The sequence below is a fragment of the Heteronotia binoei genome, chromosome 9 (genome assembly GCF_032191835.1).
Source record: "Heteronotia binoei isolate CCM8104 ecotype False Entrance Well chromosome 9, APGP_CSIRO_Hbin_v1, whole genome shotgun sequence".
NCBI lineage: Eukaryota > Metazoa > Chordata > Lepidosauria > Squamata > Gekkonidae > Heteronotia > Heteronotia binoei.
This window is the reverse complement of record NC_083231.1, coordinates 53,185,929-53,202,530: the sequence shown is the minus strand read 5'-3', so window position 1 is coordinate 53,202,530 and position 16,602 is coordinate 53,185,929. Positions and strand designations below refer to the sequence as shown.

General features: G+C 44.3%; 1 protein-coding gene across 5 annotated transcripts in view; it reads left to right on the top strand.

The window, feature by feature from the left end:
- The first annotated feature begins 722 nt into the window (after positions 1 to 722).
- GRIA2 (glutamate ionotropic receptor AMPA type subunit 2) overlaps positions 723 to 16,602 on the top strand; it is a 123,667-nt gene continuing 107,787 nt past the window's right edge. For 2 of the 5 annotated variants that reach the window (XR_009555794.1, XM_060246599.1), the window contains exons 1-2: positions 726 to 1,317; positions 2,035 to 2,175. Coding sequence is in view for 4 of the 5 variants with exons in the window: in XM_060246599.1 (XP_060102582.1) it covers positions 1,224 to 1,317; positions 2,035 to 2,175 (235 nt within the window). In the remaining variant the exon portion in view is untranslated. Of the gene's footprint in view, positions 1,318 to 2,034; positions 2,176 to 16,602 lie in introns of all 5 variants that reach the window. The other 3 variants (XM_060246600.1, XM_060246598.1, XM_060246597.1) reach the window with 3 other exon arrangements.

The window sequence follows — 16,602 nt, the reverse complement described above, 5'->3', positions numbered from 1 at the left end:
CAGGCCCAGAACACCTGCTACTTGCAGGGGCCATCCTTCTACCAGGGAGGCTGTCACTCCAGTCCCAGACCACTGATGCGATTCCTGGGATCTGTCCTCCTTCTCTGGGGCTAGCATTCCAGTTGCAGAACACTGATCCAAAAGGCTGTCATTCCATTCTGGGAACCATGACTGCAGCCCCAAATCATGGATTCTATTTCTAGAGACTGTCTTTCCACTCTGGGGGCTGTCATTCCAGTCACAGAGCACTGTTTCCATTCCAAGGGACTGTCATTCCACTCTGAGGGCTATCAGAACACTGATTCTGTTCCTAGAGATCACCATTCCACTGGAAAAGGCTGTCATTCCAGTCGCAGGACACTTCGGCTACTCCCAGGAGCCCTCATTCCTCTCTAGGTGCTGTCATCCCAATCCCAGAGCTGTCTATCTGGGGCCACAGACCTTCATTCAAAATCCATTCGGCATTGCAACTTTAGTCTGCTGTAGCCTGTAATATATTTCAGTGAAGCCCATGGCATTCCAAGCTCCCATTCTATCCAGGGGGCACGCCAGTATCTCCCATTGTTCCCGATGGGCAATCTTGTCATTCGGTTTCGGGCATGAACGTTTCATCCCGCGCCGCCTCAATCCGCGCTTCCGCTGCGCTGTCCGCGGTGCTGAACATGACAAGTCCTCCTGTTTAGCGGAATCCACAGCCAAAGGCTCCAGTCCTCTTCCAAAGGCACGGGAGCGCGGACTCGGCGGGCTGCGCAGGGCGAGCGAGGAGGGGGCGGAGGCGCGCTCCCGAGCACTGGCGGCGCACGCGCACGCCCGCTCCTCGCCTGCCTGTGTGTGTGTGGTGTGTGCGCGCGTGAGTGTGTGTGAATGTGTGTGTGTGTGAGAGCGAGCGAGCGAGCGAGAGACGGGTGAATGTGTGTGATTGCTTGCGAAGGAGCTGGATGTACCGAAGCGGCGGGACCACAAGAGCAGCCTAGAGGACGGCATTCGAGCCGCCTCTTTCTCCTTCGGGCTGGCCTAGGGACCACTGCAGCAGCGGGCCAAAGCTTTTCCCGCTTAGGGCTCCTTTCCAGCTTGGGTCCTTCAGCCGCTCTCCCAAGATGCAGAGGATCTAATTTGCCGGACAAGAAGCAGGCAGAGAAGGAGGGGGGAGAGGAAGGAACCGCGGCGGCAGCGGCAGGAGAAGCAAAGGAATATTCCGCGGCTTTGGGGAGGCTCTACTTTTCATGGCAATGCAAAAGATTCGGCAGATTTCTCTCTTCCTGGCTCCTTTGGCGTGGGGACTCATCTGGGGGGTCTACTCCAACGGCATACAAATAGGTGAGTGTCCTCTTTACCGTGGATCTTTCGCTTCCCTCCCCACCTCCTCCCCCAAATCGTTCGCTGAGAGGCACCATAGATTTTGGTCAGCCAGTCATTTGGCTTCAAGTGGCGTATTCTTGGCATGAAGCCTTCAACGGAATCTTCTCTGCCTGAGCGAAAAGTGCCTGCCTTCTCCCGTTTTCTCTCAACGGCCTCGCGTTTTCCCTGTCCCCCCTACCCCCCCTGTCCACCCCCCCCCCCCCGAGATAGTCCCCTTCCACTAACCAGTGTGCCCCTTAAAACCAATAATCTTCTTTAACTGGTGCATGGATGACGTTTGCAAAGGTGCAGTCTACATCTGGTAACCTGAAAGCTGGTAGAAAGAACCCCCCTATTGATCTGAATGGAGCTGGATGGCACCCTTCCTGGGCAGAAGGCAGCGTGTTCTGGTTTCCAGAGATTGTGCCCCCCCACCCCCGCTCAGCATACTTTCTCTGGAGAACGAGCTATGCCTGAAATTTTAAGAAGGATGAGTCTCCCCTTCAGATCAACGAGACTGGAGGCTCTTCTGATCTGAGGCAGGCTTTGGGGCTTACGAATGAAGGTCTCTCTACCCCCCCCCCGCCCCCCCCCCCCCGTAGTTGAACTAGTCCAGCCACCGCCAAGCCTGCAGCACTCATGTCCTCTCTGTGTCTCTCTGTTATTCTGTTTTCATGTTTGTTTGTCGTCCTGCAGGGGGGCTGTTCCCCAGGGGAGCCGATCAGGAATACAGCGCCTTTCGGGTAGGGATGGTTCAGTTTTCCACTTCGCAGTTCCGTCTCTCACCCCACATCGACAACCTGGAGGTGGCCAACAGCTTTGCTGTCACCAATGCTTGTAAGTCGTGAATGTTCCCTTTATTCAGATCCCTTTTGGTTGGTCCTTTTTGCTCATTGGAAGTAGGGTGGCAACGGGGGGGGGGCACTTTTGCACTAAGCTAAGGAAAGTGTGTGTGTGTGCGCGCGGGCGCAGGGAGGGAGGGAGAGTCATGACTTTGGCATTTAACTCCTCCAGAGAAGCTGGTGGGGCTTGTGGGGGGGGGGGGGTTGAGGACGTTCAGCTGTGGAGGACACGCCCCTCCTGCTACAGTCCCTCTGCTGTATTGCTGCCCAATTTCCATAGTTTGCTCATGGTGTCCCTTCTCTGCTTCAACACCCCTTCCTACCCCCTGCTCCCCAGACTGTACAGTTTGCTCTGCAAAATAACCACACTTCCATAGATGTAACTCTTGCTTTTCAATCTATTACATAAGGCTGGCTGCAGTAGTGTAGGGAAGACTCCACCCTGCTCTATATCTTTGGCCCAGATGGGCTCAGCTGAAAATGGGGAGTGATGCAGGCTTACTTACTGCAAAAGGGGCTAGATTCTACCCCTAATGCTTTCTTTTGGGGGGTATTGCTTATTAGGACAGAATCTGTTCTCTTGAGCTACAAGAATCAACTGAGGCCAAAAACTATTTCCCTTGCCAGAAGAGGCTATTCACAGTTTCCCATCCCACTGAAAACAGTGGCACTCAAGACAACCTCCAAGTATACCTTTCCATCTTGTCCTAGCCCTAGAGACTGGCTGGACATTCATCTCTGCATCTTTTCAAAGCAGGAAAGAGCAGTTGGGGGCTAGCTTCCTCTGACTACTGCTGTGAAGGCAGGTTGAGCCTGCCCTTTGTGTTACAGGGTACTGTTTATTCCATGCATAGATGTGGAAGGAGCTGGAGTGGGCGAGTGGGAGGGTTAGGGAATCTGGAAGCCCCGTGGGTCATGTGTTTCTGGCTGCACATGGCAAGGGACCATGTACCAAGTTTGCCCCTAGATGTGTTTCAATAAATCCCAGAAACCATAATTGGATAGAAGCCTTATGCTCAATAAGAGATCCTCTAGGCAATCTCAACCCTCAGGCCTCTTCTGGTTCAGTCAAGTCTGCATGACAAGGGGATGCTCAAAGAAGCAGCAAAATAGCTATAAGTGGATTGTTGGGTTTGAGCAGCAAAAGCTGCATGACACTGATCAGCCATTTTCCTTTCTGCAATTCTCCATATTAGAATTACACTGCCCTGTCCTTTCCCCCAGCAAATCACAGTATTTTAACAAGCCCTTCCATGATTTTTGAAAGACAACGACTGAATGGGATAGTGAACAGAAAACAGGTCTTGAATTCTGGGGAAGAATGGCACCACTTTTGTCTCAGGGTGATATCTCTGCTGGAGGAACATTTCTTCATTGGAATAACATGCTGGCATGACATAAATGCAGATGATTTTAAAGCTTATGCACTATGCACATGTGACATATGTCCCCTCGCTCAACTGGCATCGTCTTGGTTTTCCTCTTTTGTAAGGTTCTGGGGTTTTTGCAAAGGACTTCAATAGGTACAATGCAGTGATTGTAAGGATCAAGTAGCAAAAATAATGTAATGATCAAATCAATTTACTCAGCTGGAATGCACATCTCCATAGGGGACAGGCTTGGCGGGCTGATGAACAGTTGTGGCTGGCACTACCAAACTGAAAGCTGTGATCGTTATTTCACATTTAAGTAAACTAAGAAGTGATGCTGTCTTTCTTGCATGCTTGTTTGGATTAATGGTCTCCAGTCCTTGCATGTTTCAAAATGATATCATTAGTAGAGGTAAAACAAGACACATAATGGTGGTTTGTTAGACCTGGGATCTTAATCCTCGCACTGTTTATAGCAAAAAAAAAAAAAGAGAGAGAAGAAAACATTTTGTTGTTTTTGATGCTACAGGTTAACTTCTGTTAGTTTGAACTGGAATTGAATTAACAGTCAATGAAGACTACTGCATCCCATGATTATAGTGTAAAGGTGCAGTACCTTGAAATTTAAAAGACAAACAGAAGATGAGAGAAGAACCAACTGAGGTGATCACTGTCAAATAAGATGATTAGAATTGCAATTGGTCATGCCGACTTTAAAGGAATGCATTTTACTTACAGTTACTTACACTGGCGTGTGTGTGCGTGTGTGCGTGGGCATGCATGCTTTTGGCAAAGGCTGATTCCAAGGTTGTCAGATTCTGTTTCTTGAAGTAGGGCGATGTGCCCACCTTTGTCCAAAAGCCATCTGACACATTTACAGAATTAGAGACCTGACTGCAAAATTCAGTTTTCTGCAATGAGAATGAATAACATGTTGCAGGATCCAAATGTTCAGCAAAACCAACAAGGAGACCAACAATATCTTAAAGACTAAACATGTAATTGTGGCATGAATGTTTGCTATATCCAAGCCTGTTTTATAAAGGGGATTAACTTCATGCATGTGATAAAGTAACCTAAGGAAGTTTAAGGCATAATGAAATCGTTAATCTGTAAGGTGCCATAGAACTACTTGCTGATCCAGCTTTCACAAGTTTTGGCCATGGACTTCGTCATCTTCAAACCTGTTTTCAGTTTCTAAGTGTATAATCCTAGAACAGCTGTACATGACATTAAGAAAAGTAGGTCTTTGACTACGTGCAGACTGCAGTTTCCCCAATTTTACCCTTTTAGGGATGGAACAGAGGGATGGCTGATTTTGAGGGAAGATTGGGTCCTGGCATCTTCTTATAACAATCAAGTACTATGAACAGTTGAAGAATATATAGACTTTTTGTATGGGATTATATATATACGTTTTGGAAGGGCAAGAAATAGTAAATAGCAAAATAAAGGTGAACAAATACAACCATTAAGAAAACAGAATAGAACAAAGAATAAAATTATTCTTATAGGGACATAAATTTGCACCAATACTTTGGGTCACAGTTTTATCTCAGTTACAAATTAGATATTCCATAGTAAGGGACTACTGGCTACATTAAATGGAATCATATTAGCTGTAGCAGCAGTAACAACAACAACAATAATGTGAGACAATGCATCTGCAAGTATTTAGCCTTCATTGCAGTTGGGTTTGAGCACCAATTTGGACAAAGGCCTCCTAGAGAAGGAGAGTTTTGATGAAAGGTTTGAAGGAAGAGGGAATTTTGGCACTGTGAAAACTGGGAGTTCTGAGATATGTTGCAGCAAGAATCAAAGAGATTTTGGGCAGTATCAACAGAAGTATACTATCCAGATAACATGAAATGATGGTATCACTTTACTCTCCTGTGGTTAGACCTCATCTAGAGTATTGTTTTCAGTTTTGGGCACCACAACTTAAGAAAGATTTAGACAAGCTGGAACATGTCCATAAGAGGGCAATGAAGATGGTGAGGGGTCTGGAGACCAAATCCTATGAGGAAAGGTTGAAGGACCTGGGTATGTTTGACCTGGAGAGGAGACAACTGATATGATCATCATCTTCAAGTACTTGAAGGGCTGTCATATAGTGGATGGTGTGCAGTTGTTTTCTGTTGTCCCAGAAAGGTGGACCAGAACCAACAGGTTGAAGTTAAATGAAAAGAGCTTTCAGATAAACATTAGGAAGAGTTTCCTGACAGAGCAGTTCCTCAGTGGAACAGGCTTCCTCAAGAGGTGGTGGACTCTCCTTCCTTGGGGTTTTTTAAACGGAGGGCAGATGGCCATCTGACAGCAATGCTGATTCTGTAAATTAGGCAGATCATGAGAGGAAGGACAGGAAGGGTTGCATAAGTGCTTAGCTCTCCCTTTCTTACACACCCAGGAAAATATTGATTGCCACTTTGGGGTCAGGCAGCAATTTTTCTCCAGTTCAGTTTGGCCAGGGATTCTGAAGGCTTTTGCCATCTTCTGGGCATGGAACAGGGGGCAATGAGGGTGGGGGAAAGTATTTGTGATTTTCCTGCATTGTGCAGGGGGTTGGACTGGATGACCCTGGCAGTCACTTCCAATTTTATGATTCTACTAGGGATAAGGCCCGTTGTGAAGAAAAATACAACAAGCTCTGGAAAGAGGCTCTGGGTGTGCCCGCCCATCCATGCTGTCTTCCCACCCACCCAAGTAAAGGCATTCACTCCCTCTCCCACTTCAAGGGGAGCTGATCTCTGCCTTCTGAAGAACAGCTGTAATTCTGAATGATCTCCAGTCCTCACCTGGAGACTGGCAAAAGTGGTTCTTCAGGAGGAAATGGTGTGGTGTGTATGACATTGTACCTGTCTAAAGTCCCACCCCTTCTCAAACCCCACCCTCTCCAGGCTCCACCTATTAAATCTCTAGGAATTTCCTAAGATGGAGTTGACAACCCTATTTCCTTCCTTTTATCTGCCCCTTTGACTTCAGCTTTCCATCAGCTCTCCCCTCCTTGCAGCCTCTACATAGGAAAAGGACAATCTTTCTCCATAGTGGTGGGGAAAGAAACTTACATCAGTTTCCTCTCCCCCCCATTGATCTGCACCACAACCCTGCGAGGTAGGTGAGGCTGGAAGTGTGTGACTAGTCTGTAATCACTCAGTTTGCTTCCACAGCAAGAACCTGGGTCTGGCAGACCTTGCTCTGAAGCCCTAATTTCTATGCCCTCCTCAAACTCCACCACAGATTCTCCAGAGATTTCCCACCAACCTGGAACTGACAGCTGTAGTTAGGGCTGGCCCCAATGATTTCTCCCTCAGAGGTCTTTAGTGATACCTTTCAGAACAACAGTCTCTCTCTGCTAAAGTTGACATCAGTCCCTCTCTGTCTCTAATTTCCCCTCCCTCCCTCCCTCTCTCTGTATCTGGTCTACTGCGACAGGACTCCAGTTCCCCTCCTGTCATTGGGTATCTCCAGGGCTTTTTTGTACAAAAAGCTCAGCAGGAATACATTTGCATATTAGGCCACACCCCCTGATGTCACCATTGTTTCACATAGGGCTTTTTTGTAGAAAAAGCCCAGCAGGAACTCATTTGCATATAAGGTCACACACCCCTGACACCAAGTTTGCTGGAACTGCATTCCTGTGCGTTCCTGCTCAAAAAAAGCCCTGGGTATCTCCTTCCCAGATGGGATAGGGAGGAGCCCTCAGCCAATTGAGAGAAAGCTTTCCCTCCTCCTCCCTCCCTCAGCCAATCATGGGGAGGCTTTTTCTATGGTTCTTTCCCTCCTTCTCTGTCCCTCAGCCAGTCAAGGAAAGCCTTTTTTCTCTCCTCTGCAAAACAGCGCAACAGGCTGCTTAGCCAGTGGGAGAGTAGGAAGAGACAGCAGCTGCCAGAACCAAGGTTGGTTGCTTCAGTGAAGGACCAGTTAACATGTGGAAAGTGGCATACTGACTTATCTCTGTGCTCGGTTATTGTTAGCCTCATTGAGATGATGGCTCTTCAATTATTCTGATTAACAAGACACATTTAATGTTTTACATTTTCCTCTCATATCTGGTGTCAGTATGTAAAAACAGGATAACGACACTACTGTTGAGAAAGCTGTCAGATGCTGTATTTAATTCCCAAGTTCTTGAATTTGATTGGATTTTTTCCCTTCCCAAAGTTTAATTTTCTCTTATTGAAATGTTGACTATAATGAAGCCACATTAGGGCTGCAATCTACTACCTGGAGTAGCAGGTTATGCATTTGCTCCCCTCCTTGGCCTATAGGTGAATTTTCATTTGCTATATCTGCTTAATTGGCCATTATTTGGGTGGCAATCAAATCAATATGGATACTCCAATATAGTTTGAAATGATTGACTGTAAGTAGTTTTAATAATAGTAACATGATATATAATATACATCTAATAACTAGCATTATTGAACAGAAAGATGTTTTGGACTTAGGAGACCTAGATCTGAATTTATTGTGTGAAATAATATTACTAATCAATATATTGTTTTGCTTTCTTGGTAATAGTAAATTTGGGCCCTGTTCCCATGAACATTTATTTCAATTTATGGAACCCTTCATTACTATATGTTAGTTAATCTCTCTCAAGCATGTTATCCAAACTAGTAATACTCATATAATGTAACAATAGCTTCCTTGAGGATGTAATAGTGAACCTCCTTGGGTACTTATTATTTGCATAGGATCCTCAGTGTACAATACATGAAGAGCATAAAAGATAGAGTTTGAGGTAGTCAACAAAAGTAGAAATGGGGGAACTAAAAGTAGAAATAGGGGAACTAAGAATATGTGCTGAAGGTTTAGTGGAAAAGGTGGGTTTTGCATCACGCAGTTACAAAGACAAGTAGATCCAGGTATAAAGGGCAAAAGGGGAGAAAGTGAATCCTTCCTTGTGGCCCCTTATGCTTGAAACTGAAACATTTGGGAAAGCAGAAGACCTTCAGAAAACTGAGGGTAATGAAATTGGAAGAATGAAAGCTGCAGAGAGCAACGAAGAATGATTGAGAATAGAGAGAGCAAGACTACAGAGGGCTTTGAAAGTAAGAGGAAAGGGATTTGCATGTGAATGTTTGTCCACAGCTATGAATGCCTTATTGCAGTGGTTTTCTGAAGCCTAGATAAAAACAACTTGGTTAACATAAGAGTTGTTACAAAAGAGTTCAAAGAACAAGTGAGATCATCAGCTTAGAAGTTTTTGTTGGTATCCTAATTATGACTCTCGCTTCAAAAAGATGCACCTGATCCTTGCAACAGAGAACTGCAAGGAATATTTAAATGACAAAGGTCATCACATACTTCAGAACTGGGGCAGTATGCTGACAGGAATAACAGAGGACACTCACACACCATTCATTGCAGTAGGTAGGTCAGTAGACTCACAAAATGGCTCTTGATTTTGTCATAATTACAGTGAATAGGTATCACCCAGTGTAAATTACAGACAAAACCTTCCTACAAGTAATTCCTGTCAAAAAGTGTCTGATGAAGAAGAGCTTTGACTCTCAAAAGCTTCTACCCAAAAACTTTCGTTAGTCTCTAAGGTGCTATTGGACCCAAATCCAGCTGTCAAAAGGCATAATCTGGTTCACACATGATATCGAATCAGTTGATGCTGCTGTACTTCATTATTCTACACATGTGATTTCATTCTATGGATAAGCATTGGTTTGAGATAACATATGGAAGTTCCACAGATTGTCTGTATGCCTGGAAGTTGCAACTTGATACAACTTGAGTCATGAAATGATAAACAGCACTGAACTAGGACTGAAATTTTAACAAGGATGCTAAGACAAGCACAGCTTGCACTGACACTACACTTCAAGAACCAGACTGGAGGCATCAACTCTTATTAGTCCATTGAACTCAGTGGAAGAAACACGTTTAGGACTGCACATCTAATGGTATTTTCTATATTGTTTTCTTATTTGAGTTTTGTCTGTGTACAGAGATTCTGTAGCAGGTGGTTTTGTCAGCTAACTTTTACAAAAGAGCCTATGGGAAATCAAACATATAACATAATAGACTTTAATAGAAAGGGCTTCCTGATAATATGTTGTGAGTAGGCTACTAGTCTTATTAGCAACTACTTATGCTTGTAAACACCTTGACTGCAACCTAGTGGGAAAATATTAAATATGAAAGTAAGCATTTAAAATTCAAAACACGTGTTAATAATTAAATATGGCAGACCAAAAAAATGCTTATCACCAGGGCTGTGGTGTGCTTTTAAGAGTCCATTCACAAGATTGCAAGAAAAATTATGTCCAGCAGATGGCAGAGTTCTCCTAGCAATGGGAAGGACACACTGCTTCTTTCACCCAACTTTCTGTAGGAGCAAGTGAAACTGATTAGAATGTGCAAAAGTTTAGGCAGCTCTCTCTGTGTTTTTATAACTAGATTTTTAATATTTGAAATATGCCTTTGGAAATAGGCAGGTTCAAGCAGTGGGCCTAAAAATTAATTTTAAATATAAAAAAATATAGTCACAGAGCATGTTAATAAGAAAAAACACCAGGACTATAACTGGTGTCCAAGAACTTTCTTCCGCTATATGAAGCTTTAGTTCAGTGGCACCTTCAAGACTAACCACTGGACTCAAACTTTGTTCTGTTGCTTCAGACTAACATGGCCACCCACTTGAATCTTTCAGTTTGAGTCCAGTGGCACCTTTAAGACTAACAAAATTTTATTCAATATATAAGTTTTCATGGGCATGCACAAAATTACCATAAATATAGGTAGAGGGTGAGCAGTGAATCAGGGTGCAGCATAATAAAAATATTTAACAGTTTCAAGGAACAAACAGGGAAAACAAGCTTAGTTTATATTTGTTTGGGTTTAATTCCAGGAGAAAACATAGTGAAGGAAATAAATATGTCAAAATTGGAAATTGATGGGCAGATGCATCCTTAATAGTGGAAAACTGAGAGTAATGAATTGAGACCCTGCCATTATGCATCATCTGTCTCCTCTTAAGCATGGAGGTAACCTTATAGCATCTTCTTCTTTGAAGAGGGGCAATTGGCTGTGCCTGCAAGCCAGAGAAAACATTCCAATCTACTATTCAGTATGTTACATTTGAATTTACTATTCTAATTATTATTCCAAATAGGAAATAAAATAAAGAGAATATATGGCTCTTCTTGGGGGTTGGTGAGAATACAGATGTAAGGGCTAAATGAGGTTAGCATATGTTCAGTTCATTTATTGTAATTAGCCATTGGCTGTTACAAATCTACAAAAATCAAGAAAAAGGAAAGTAGACTAAAAGTTAAAACATACGAAGTATCGTGTGAGGTATAACAAGGGTATAACAACAGATGCAATAGAACGGCAATAACAATAAAGATGTAGACATAAATCTAAAAGTTATCCCTTCACATTGCTGCCTTGGCACATATTTTCTTTACTGCAAGGGCAAAGACTGAAACTTTCTGGAAGGTTAGCATATGTAGTGAGATAAGAAACCCATATCCCTGTTAAGTCCTGGGGATTCCATTGTTCTGAGTGTTGTAATAACTTACAATTCAGCAATTTCCCTTGCTAGTCTGTTTCTGAAGTTCCTTTTGCAATAAAACAGCTACTATGAGGTCACCCACTGAAAGTTCTGGGAGGCTGAAGTGTTCTCCTACAGGTTTCTCAGTCTTGTGATTCTTGATGTCAGATTTGTGTCCATTTATCCTTTGGTGTAGGATCTGACCTGTTCACCTTGTATAGAGAACCCAAGGACATTGTTGGCTTTTAATGGCATATACAGTGTTAGAAGATGAACATGTGAATAAGCCTGAGTGGTATTCTTGATGTTGTTAGGTCCAGCTATTGTGTTGCCTGAATTTATGTGGCAGCAAATTTGGCATCTGGGTTTATTGTAAGCTCTGGTACCAGGACACTGTCCATGGACATATGTATCTTGATTCCTATGCAAGGGCACAGGATTACCCACAGTCTAAAGCAAATACATGTGACTAGATCAGGTTGAGGAAACATAAGCCTAACCTTACCTTCAGCAATTGGGTACATATGCCCAGACCTGGATAGCCCAGGTAAGCCTGATCTTGTCAGATCTCGGAAGCTCTAAGCAGGATCAACTCTGTTTAGTATTTGGATGGGAGACCTCCTTGCAATACCAGCAGTTGGAAGGTTGGGGCAGGGTTTTATTGAGCCACCTCTCTGAATATCCTTCAGGCCTCCCAGTCAGTCACCAGAGGTCATCTTGACTTCCAGGTGCAGGCACATACACACAAATTCAAAATACCAAAAATACCGCCAAAAGCAATGGAAACATACTCCCTCTTCCCCATACTCTCTCTCCCAACCCCCCCCCCCCCGACCTGCTGTGTTGTGAATGTTTCATTTTTCTACAAAAAGGTATGAAAAACTATTGAAAAGAAGAGTTCATTGTCCAGGGGGAAGAAAATATTATTGAAAATGCATCTCCCTCTACTTTTACCTCAGTACAAATGTTTGATATTATTCTGTAACTGATGTGCAATAATGTTTAATGTTTCACCATAGCTGGCAGCTGCAAGTTTTTGAGAGCTCCCATTTCCTGACTAACAAAACAAGTCTAAAACATTTTCTGAAGTAAAATTTTACGTGCAAAATGTGCACTAAATGTAGCTTCACATAAATTGAGTAGTCAATAATTACATGGACTGCTGTGTGTAACAAGTTAGGAAGAAAAGCAATAGCTACATCGCTTCCTTCATTTTTAAGTAGATTGATGCTAGTAGAGTTGCTCACTCAATAATTCTCAGAGAAATTTTACATTCTTGCATGGTACATCTCTCCAAACAAGCTGGCATATTGCCATGTGCTCCTTATAATAATAATAATAAAATTTTATTTATATCCCGCCCTCCCTGCCAAGGCAGGCTCAGGGCGGCTAACAGCATTCATACATATACAATACAATAAATATAAACTTTAAAATTAACGTCATTTAAAAACCAGTCAATATATAATTAAACTTAACTTAGTCTGACAGTTGCAATGTTGTTACTGACGCTATTCCTGTCAGTTTACATGGTGACAAGGTGCCTTAGACAGAACCCTTGGCGGTTCCCTTTATTAAACAACCATAAATCAGCAGTCCATGAACGCCAGCTTGAAAAGGGTGGTCTTGCAGGCCCTGCGGAACTGATCAAGGCTCCGCAGGGCCCGCACCTCCTCCGGGAGCTGATTCCATAGGCATGGGGCCACGATGGACAAGACCCGTGCGCGAGTGTTCTGAAGTTTAGCCTCTTTTGGCTCCGGGATAGTCAGTGTGTTTTTCCCTGCTGACCTCAGTGCTCTCTGGGGCTCATATGGGGAGAGACGGTCCCTCAGGTAGGCCGGTCCTCAGCCATATAGGGCTTTAAAGGTAATGACCAGCACTTTGTACCGGACCCGGTACGTAATCGGCAGCCAGTGCAGTCCGCGTAGCCCCGGCCATATATGCCCCCACTTCGGGAGTCCTAGCAACAGCCTGGCCGCCGTGTTCTGCACTAGCTGCAACCTCTGGGTTCGGCACAAAGGCAGCCCCATGTAGAGGGCATTACAGTAGTCCAATCTTGAGGTGACCATCGCGTGGATCACTGTTGCTAGGTCCCGACGCTCTAGGAAAGGGGCCAACTGCCTCGCCCGCCTCAGATGGAAGAATGCTGACTTGGCAGTGGCCGCTATCTGGGCCTCCATTGATAATGAAGGCTTCAGTAAAACACCCAAGTTCTTTACCTGGTGCGCTGCTTTCAATGGCGCACCGTCGAAGGCCAGGAGAGATATTTCCTTTCCCAGAGCGCCGCGACCCACACAAAGGACCTCTGTCTTCGTCGGGTTCAGCTTCAGCCCGCTCAGCCTAAGCCACGTTGCAACAGCCTGCAGAGCCTGATCCAGATTCCCTGCGACGGAGTTGGAGTCGGGCCGGCCATCCATTAGCAGATAGAGCTGGGTGTCATCAGCATATTGATGGCAACCCAGCCCAAACCTCCGGGCAATTTGGGCAAGGGGGCGCATATAGATGTTAAATAACATTGGGGAGAGAACTGCTCCCTGAGGCACCCCACAATCTAGTGTGCGCCTCTGGGACCGCTCGCCCCCAATCGCCACCCTTTGTCCCCGACCCATGAGGAAGGAGGAAAGCCATTGTAGGGTTGACTGTATCAAATGCCGCCGACAGGTCTAACAGCATCAGCACCGCAACGCCGCCTCGATCCAGTTGTCACTGGAGATCATCTACCAAGGCAACCAGCACCGTCTCCATCCCATGGCCCGGCCGGAAACCAGACTGGCACGGGTCCAGGATGGAAGTGTCATCCAGAAACCTCTGTAGCTGCAACGCCACTGCCCTCTCAATAATTTTACCTAAAAATGGTAAATTAGACACCGGTCGGTAATTTGCCAATTCGGCCGGGTCTGCTGTACATTTTTTCAGGATGGGGCGGACCAAAGCCTCTTTCAGAGGTGTTGGAAAATGCCCCTCTAAGAGGGATCTATTTATGATGTCCCGTAAAGGACATCTAAGCTCCCTCTGCAAGATTTAATCAGCCAAGAGGGGCAAGGGTCCAAATCGCATGTTGTTGGGCAAGCAGTAGAGAGGATTCCGTCGACTTCCTCCAAGCTGAGTGGGTCGAAGTGGCCCAGCACTAAGTCTGAAGACAGGCACGGAGCCTCAATTTCACTTACTGTATCCAATGTGATAGGCAGGTTGATTACTTCTCTAACATTTTTGCTGCCCCACGTGTATCCCCTCCTATCTTAGCAAACCCCTCAGTTACTGATATGCCGGTCTGGCCTCCAGTAACTCTAGAGGAAATCAGTGAGTTATTGAAGGATTTAAAAGCGGGTAAAGCACCTGGCCCTGATGGCCTTCCCGCTGAGGTATTCACAAAGTTTGCCGATTGGTGGCTCTTGCCCCTTGCAAAATTGTTCTCTTTTATCGATCTGCATGGCTCCATCCCTGACTCTTGGCTTGACTCTATAATTATCCCAATATACAAAAAGGGGGGGTTGGAGTTACCAGAAAACTTCCGCCCCATTAGTTTATTATCTATAGTGGGCAAATTGTATGCAAAACATTTAGAACTCCGATTAACTGACTGGATGCGCCTAGGCAACATCATAGGTCCTGAACAGATTGGCTTCTCCAAAGGCAAATCTGCTATGGATCACTGCTGCACTCTGGCCTTCCTTGCTGAAAAATATATGCATACCGGGTCAAAAAAATTATATGCTGCCTTCATCGATTTGAAGGGTGCTTTTGATTCAATAGATAGAGCCCAACTATGGATCAAGCTAGGTTACCTGGGAATGGACCCTCGTTTGCTGTTTCTCTTGAGGAAACTTCATTCTAATACCTTTTGCCAAGTGAAATTTTCTTCTAGCGGTGACTTGACTAGTAAAATCCCAGTGTTAAAGGGGGTAAAACAAGGTTGTGTGCTGGCCCCACATCTTTTTAATTTATTTCTAACTGACCTGGCACAATTTTTGACCCCTATCAATGGTCATCCGCCTAAACTTGCAGGCCGAGCGGTCCCCTTATTACTTTATGCCGATGACACTACCATCCTCTCTTGTACAAGAGTGGGCCTGCAAAGGTATTTGAACGCCTTTTATGACTACTGTATTTGTAATTCACTTACTATCAATTATACCAAATCTAAAGTAGTTGTCTTTTCAAATTGCTGGGGCCCACAGAGATGGTTTATTGGCAATTCAACAATCGAGCAAACAAAAAATTTTAAATACTTGGGGATCACTTTTAACCACAAGTTAAGCTGGGTTTCACATCGTAACAACACCATCAACTTGGCTAAGTGTTCAGCTGCTCAAATTAAACAGTTTTTCTTTGCAAGGGGCAACCAATTAGTTCCAGCAGCTATTAAAGTATTCAAAGCCAAAACGCTTGCCCAAATCCTCTATGGTATCCCTATATGGATCTCAGCTTTTACCAGGAAAGTGGAGGGCATTCAAGCCTCATTCTTTAGACAAATTCTTGGTTTGCCAAAATGTGTGTCCTACTTTGCTCTCTGCTCTGAAGTGGATCAGTCTTTGGTGGAGACAAAAGCCTGGATTGCAGTGTTTAAATTCTGGCTCAAAATTCATTTTAGAACAGATCCCAACAGCCTTCTTGATTGTATGAAAAGAGACCCATATATTTCGTCCTGGACAGCAGTGCTTCTGTCTAAACTCAATCAATTGGGGTTAGAGGTAGATGATTTTTCTACCTCTGAAGAGTCATATATCTTCAGATGTATTAAACTGAGACTGTGGGAATTGGAGGAAACGAAATTACGGCCAACTCTCCCTTATACTTGCTCTCCAGCTTCCTTAGGTCTTTATGCTTTTTGTGGCAAAATGCCCAATTATCTATCAGACCTAACCACTCCAAGTCATCGCAGGGCATTTATGTTGGCCAGACTAAACGCGTTTCCCTCCAAAGTTTTACAAGGGAGATATCAGCGAGTCCCTTTAGCCGACAGACTTTGCTCCTGTGGAGCGAATACCCCTGACTCAATCCAGCATATATTGCTTGATTGTTCTTTTTACCATAACCTCTGTAAAGATTTATTTGGCAAGCTTTCTTTTTCTCCAGATTTGTCTATTCTGCCACCCTGTTATTATTTATTGAGTGATACTGAGGGGGTGGTTAGTGAGGCTGTGGCAAAATTTCTGGCTGACATCCTTAAATTTAATTCTGACCATGTTTGAATGTATCTGTAAGCTCGGTTTTATTTTGATTTTATCTCCAATGTTTAAATTTTTATATTCTGTGTATTTTTATCTGAATCTATTATGCCATTAAAGGTTTGGTATGAAGGTATGATAGGCAGGTCTTGGCGGAGCGACGAGATTTTATCTGCAAAATGTTTTATCTCCTTGCATGGAATGGACATGTATTAACTTCAGTGAAATATTTTTTTGGGGAGAAGTGTTTTCAGAAAGCAATGTTGCTCCCCAAAACCTCAGTTTGAAATGCATTTGAAAGCACATGGAGTCCTCCCTGCCCCCCATTCACCATGAATAAAGAGCAAGAAAACAGGGGCCAAAGGGAAACC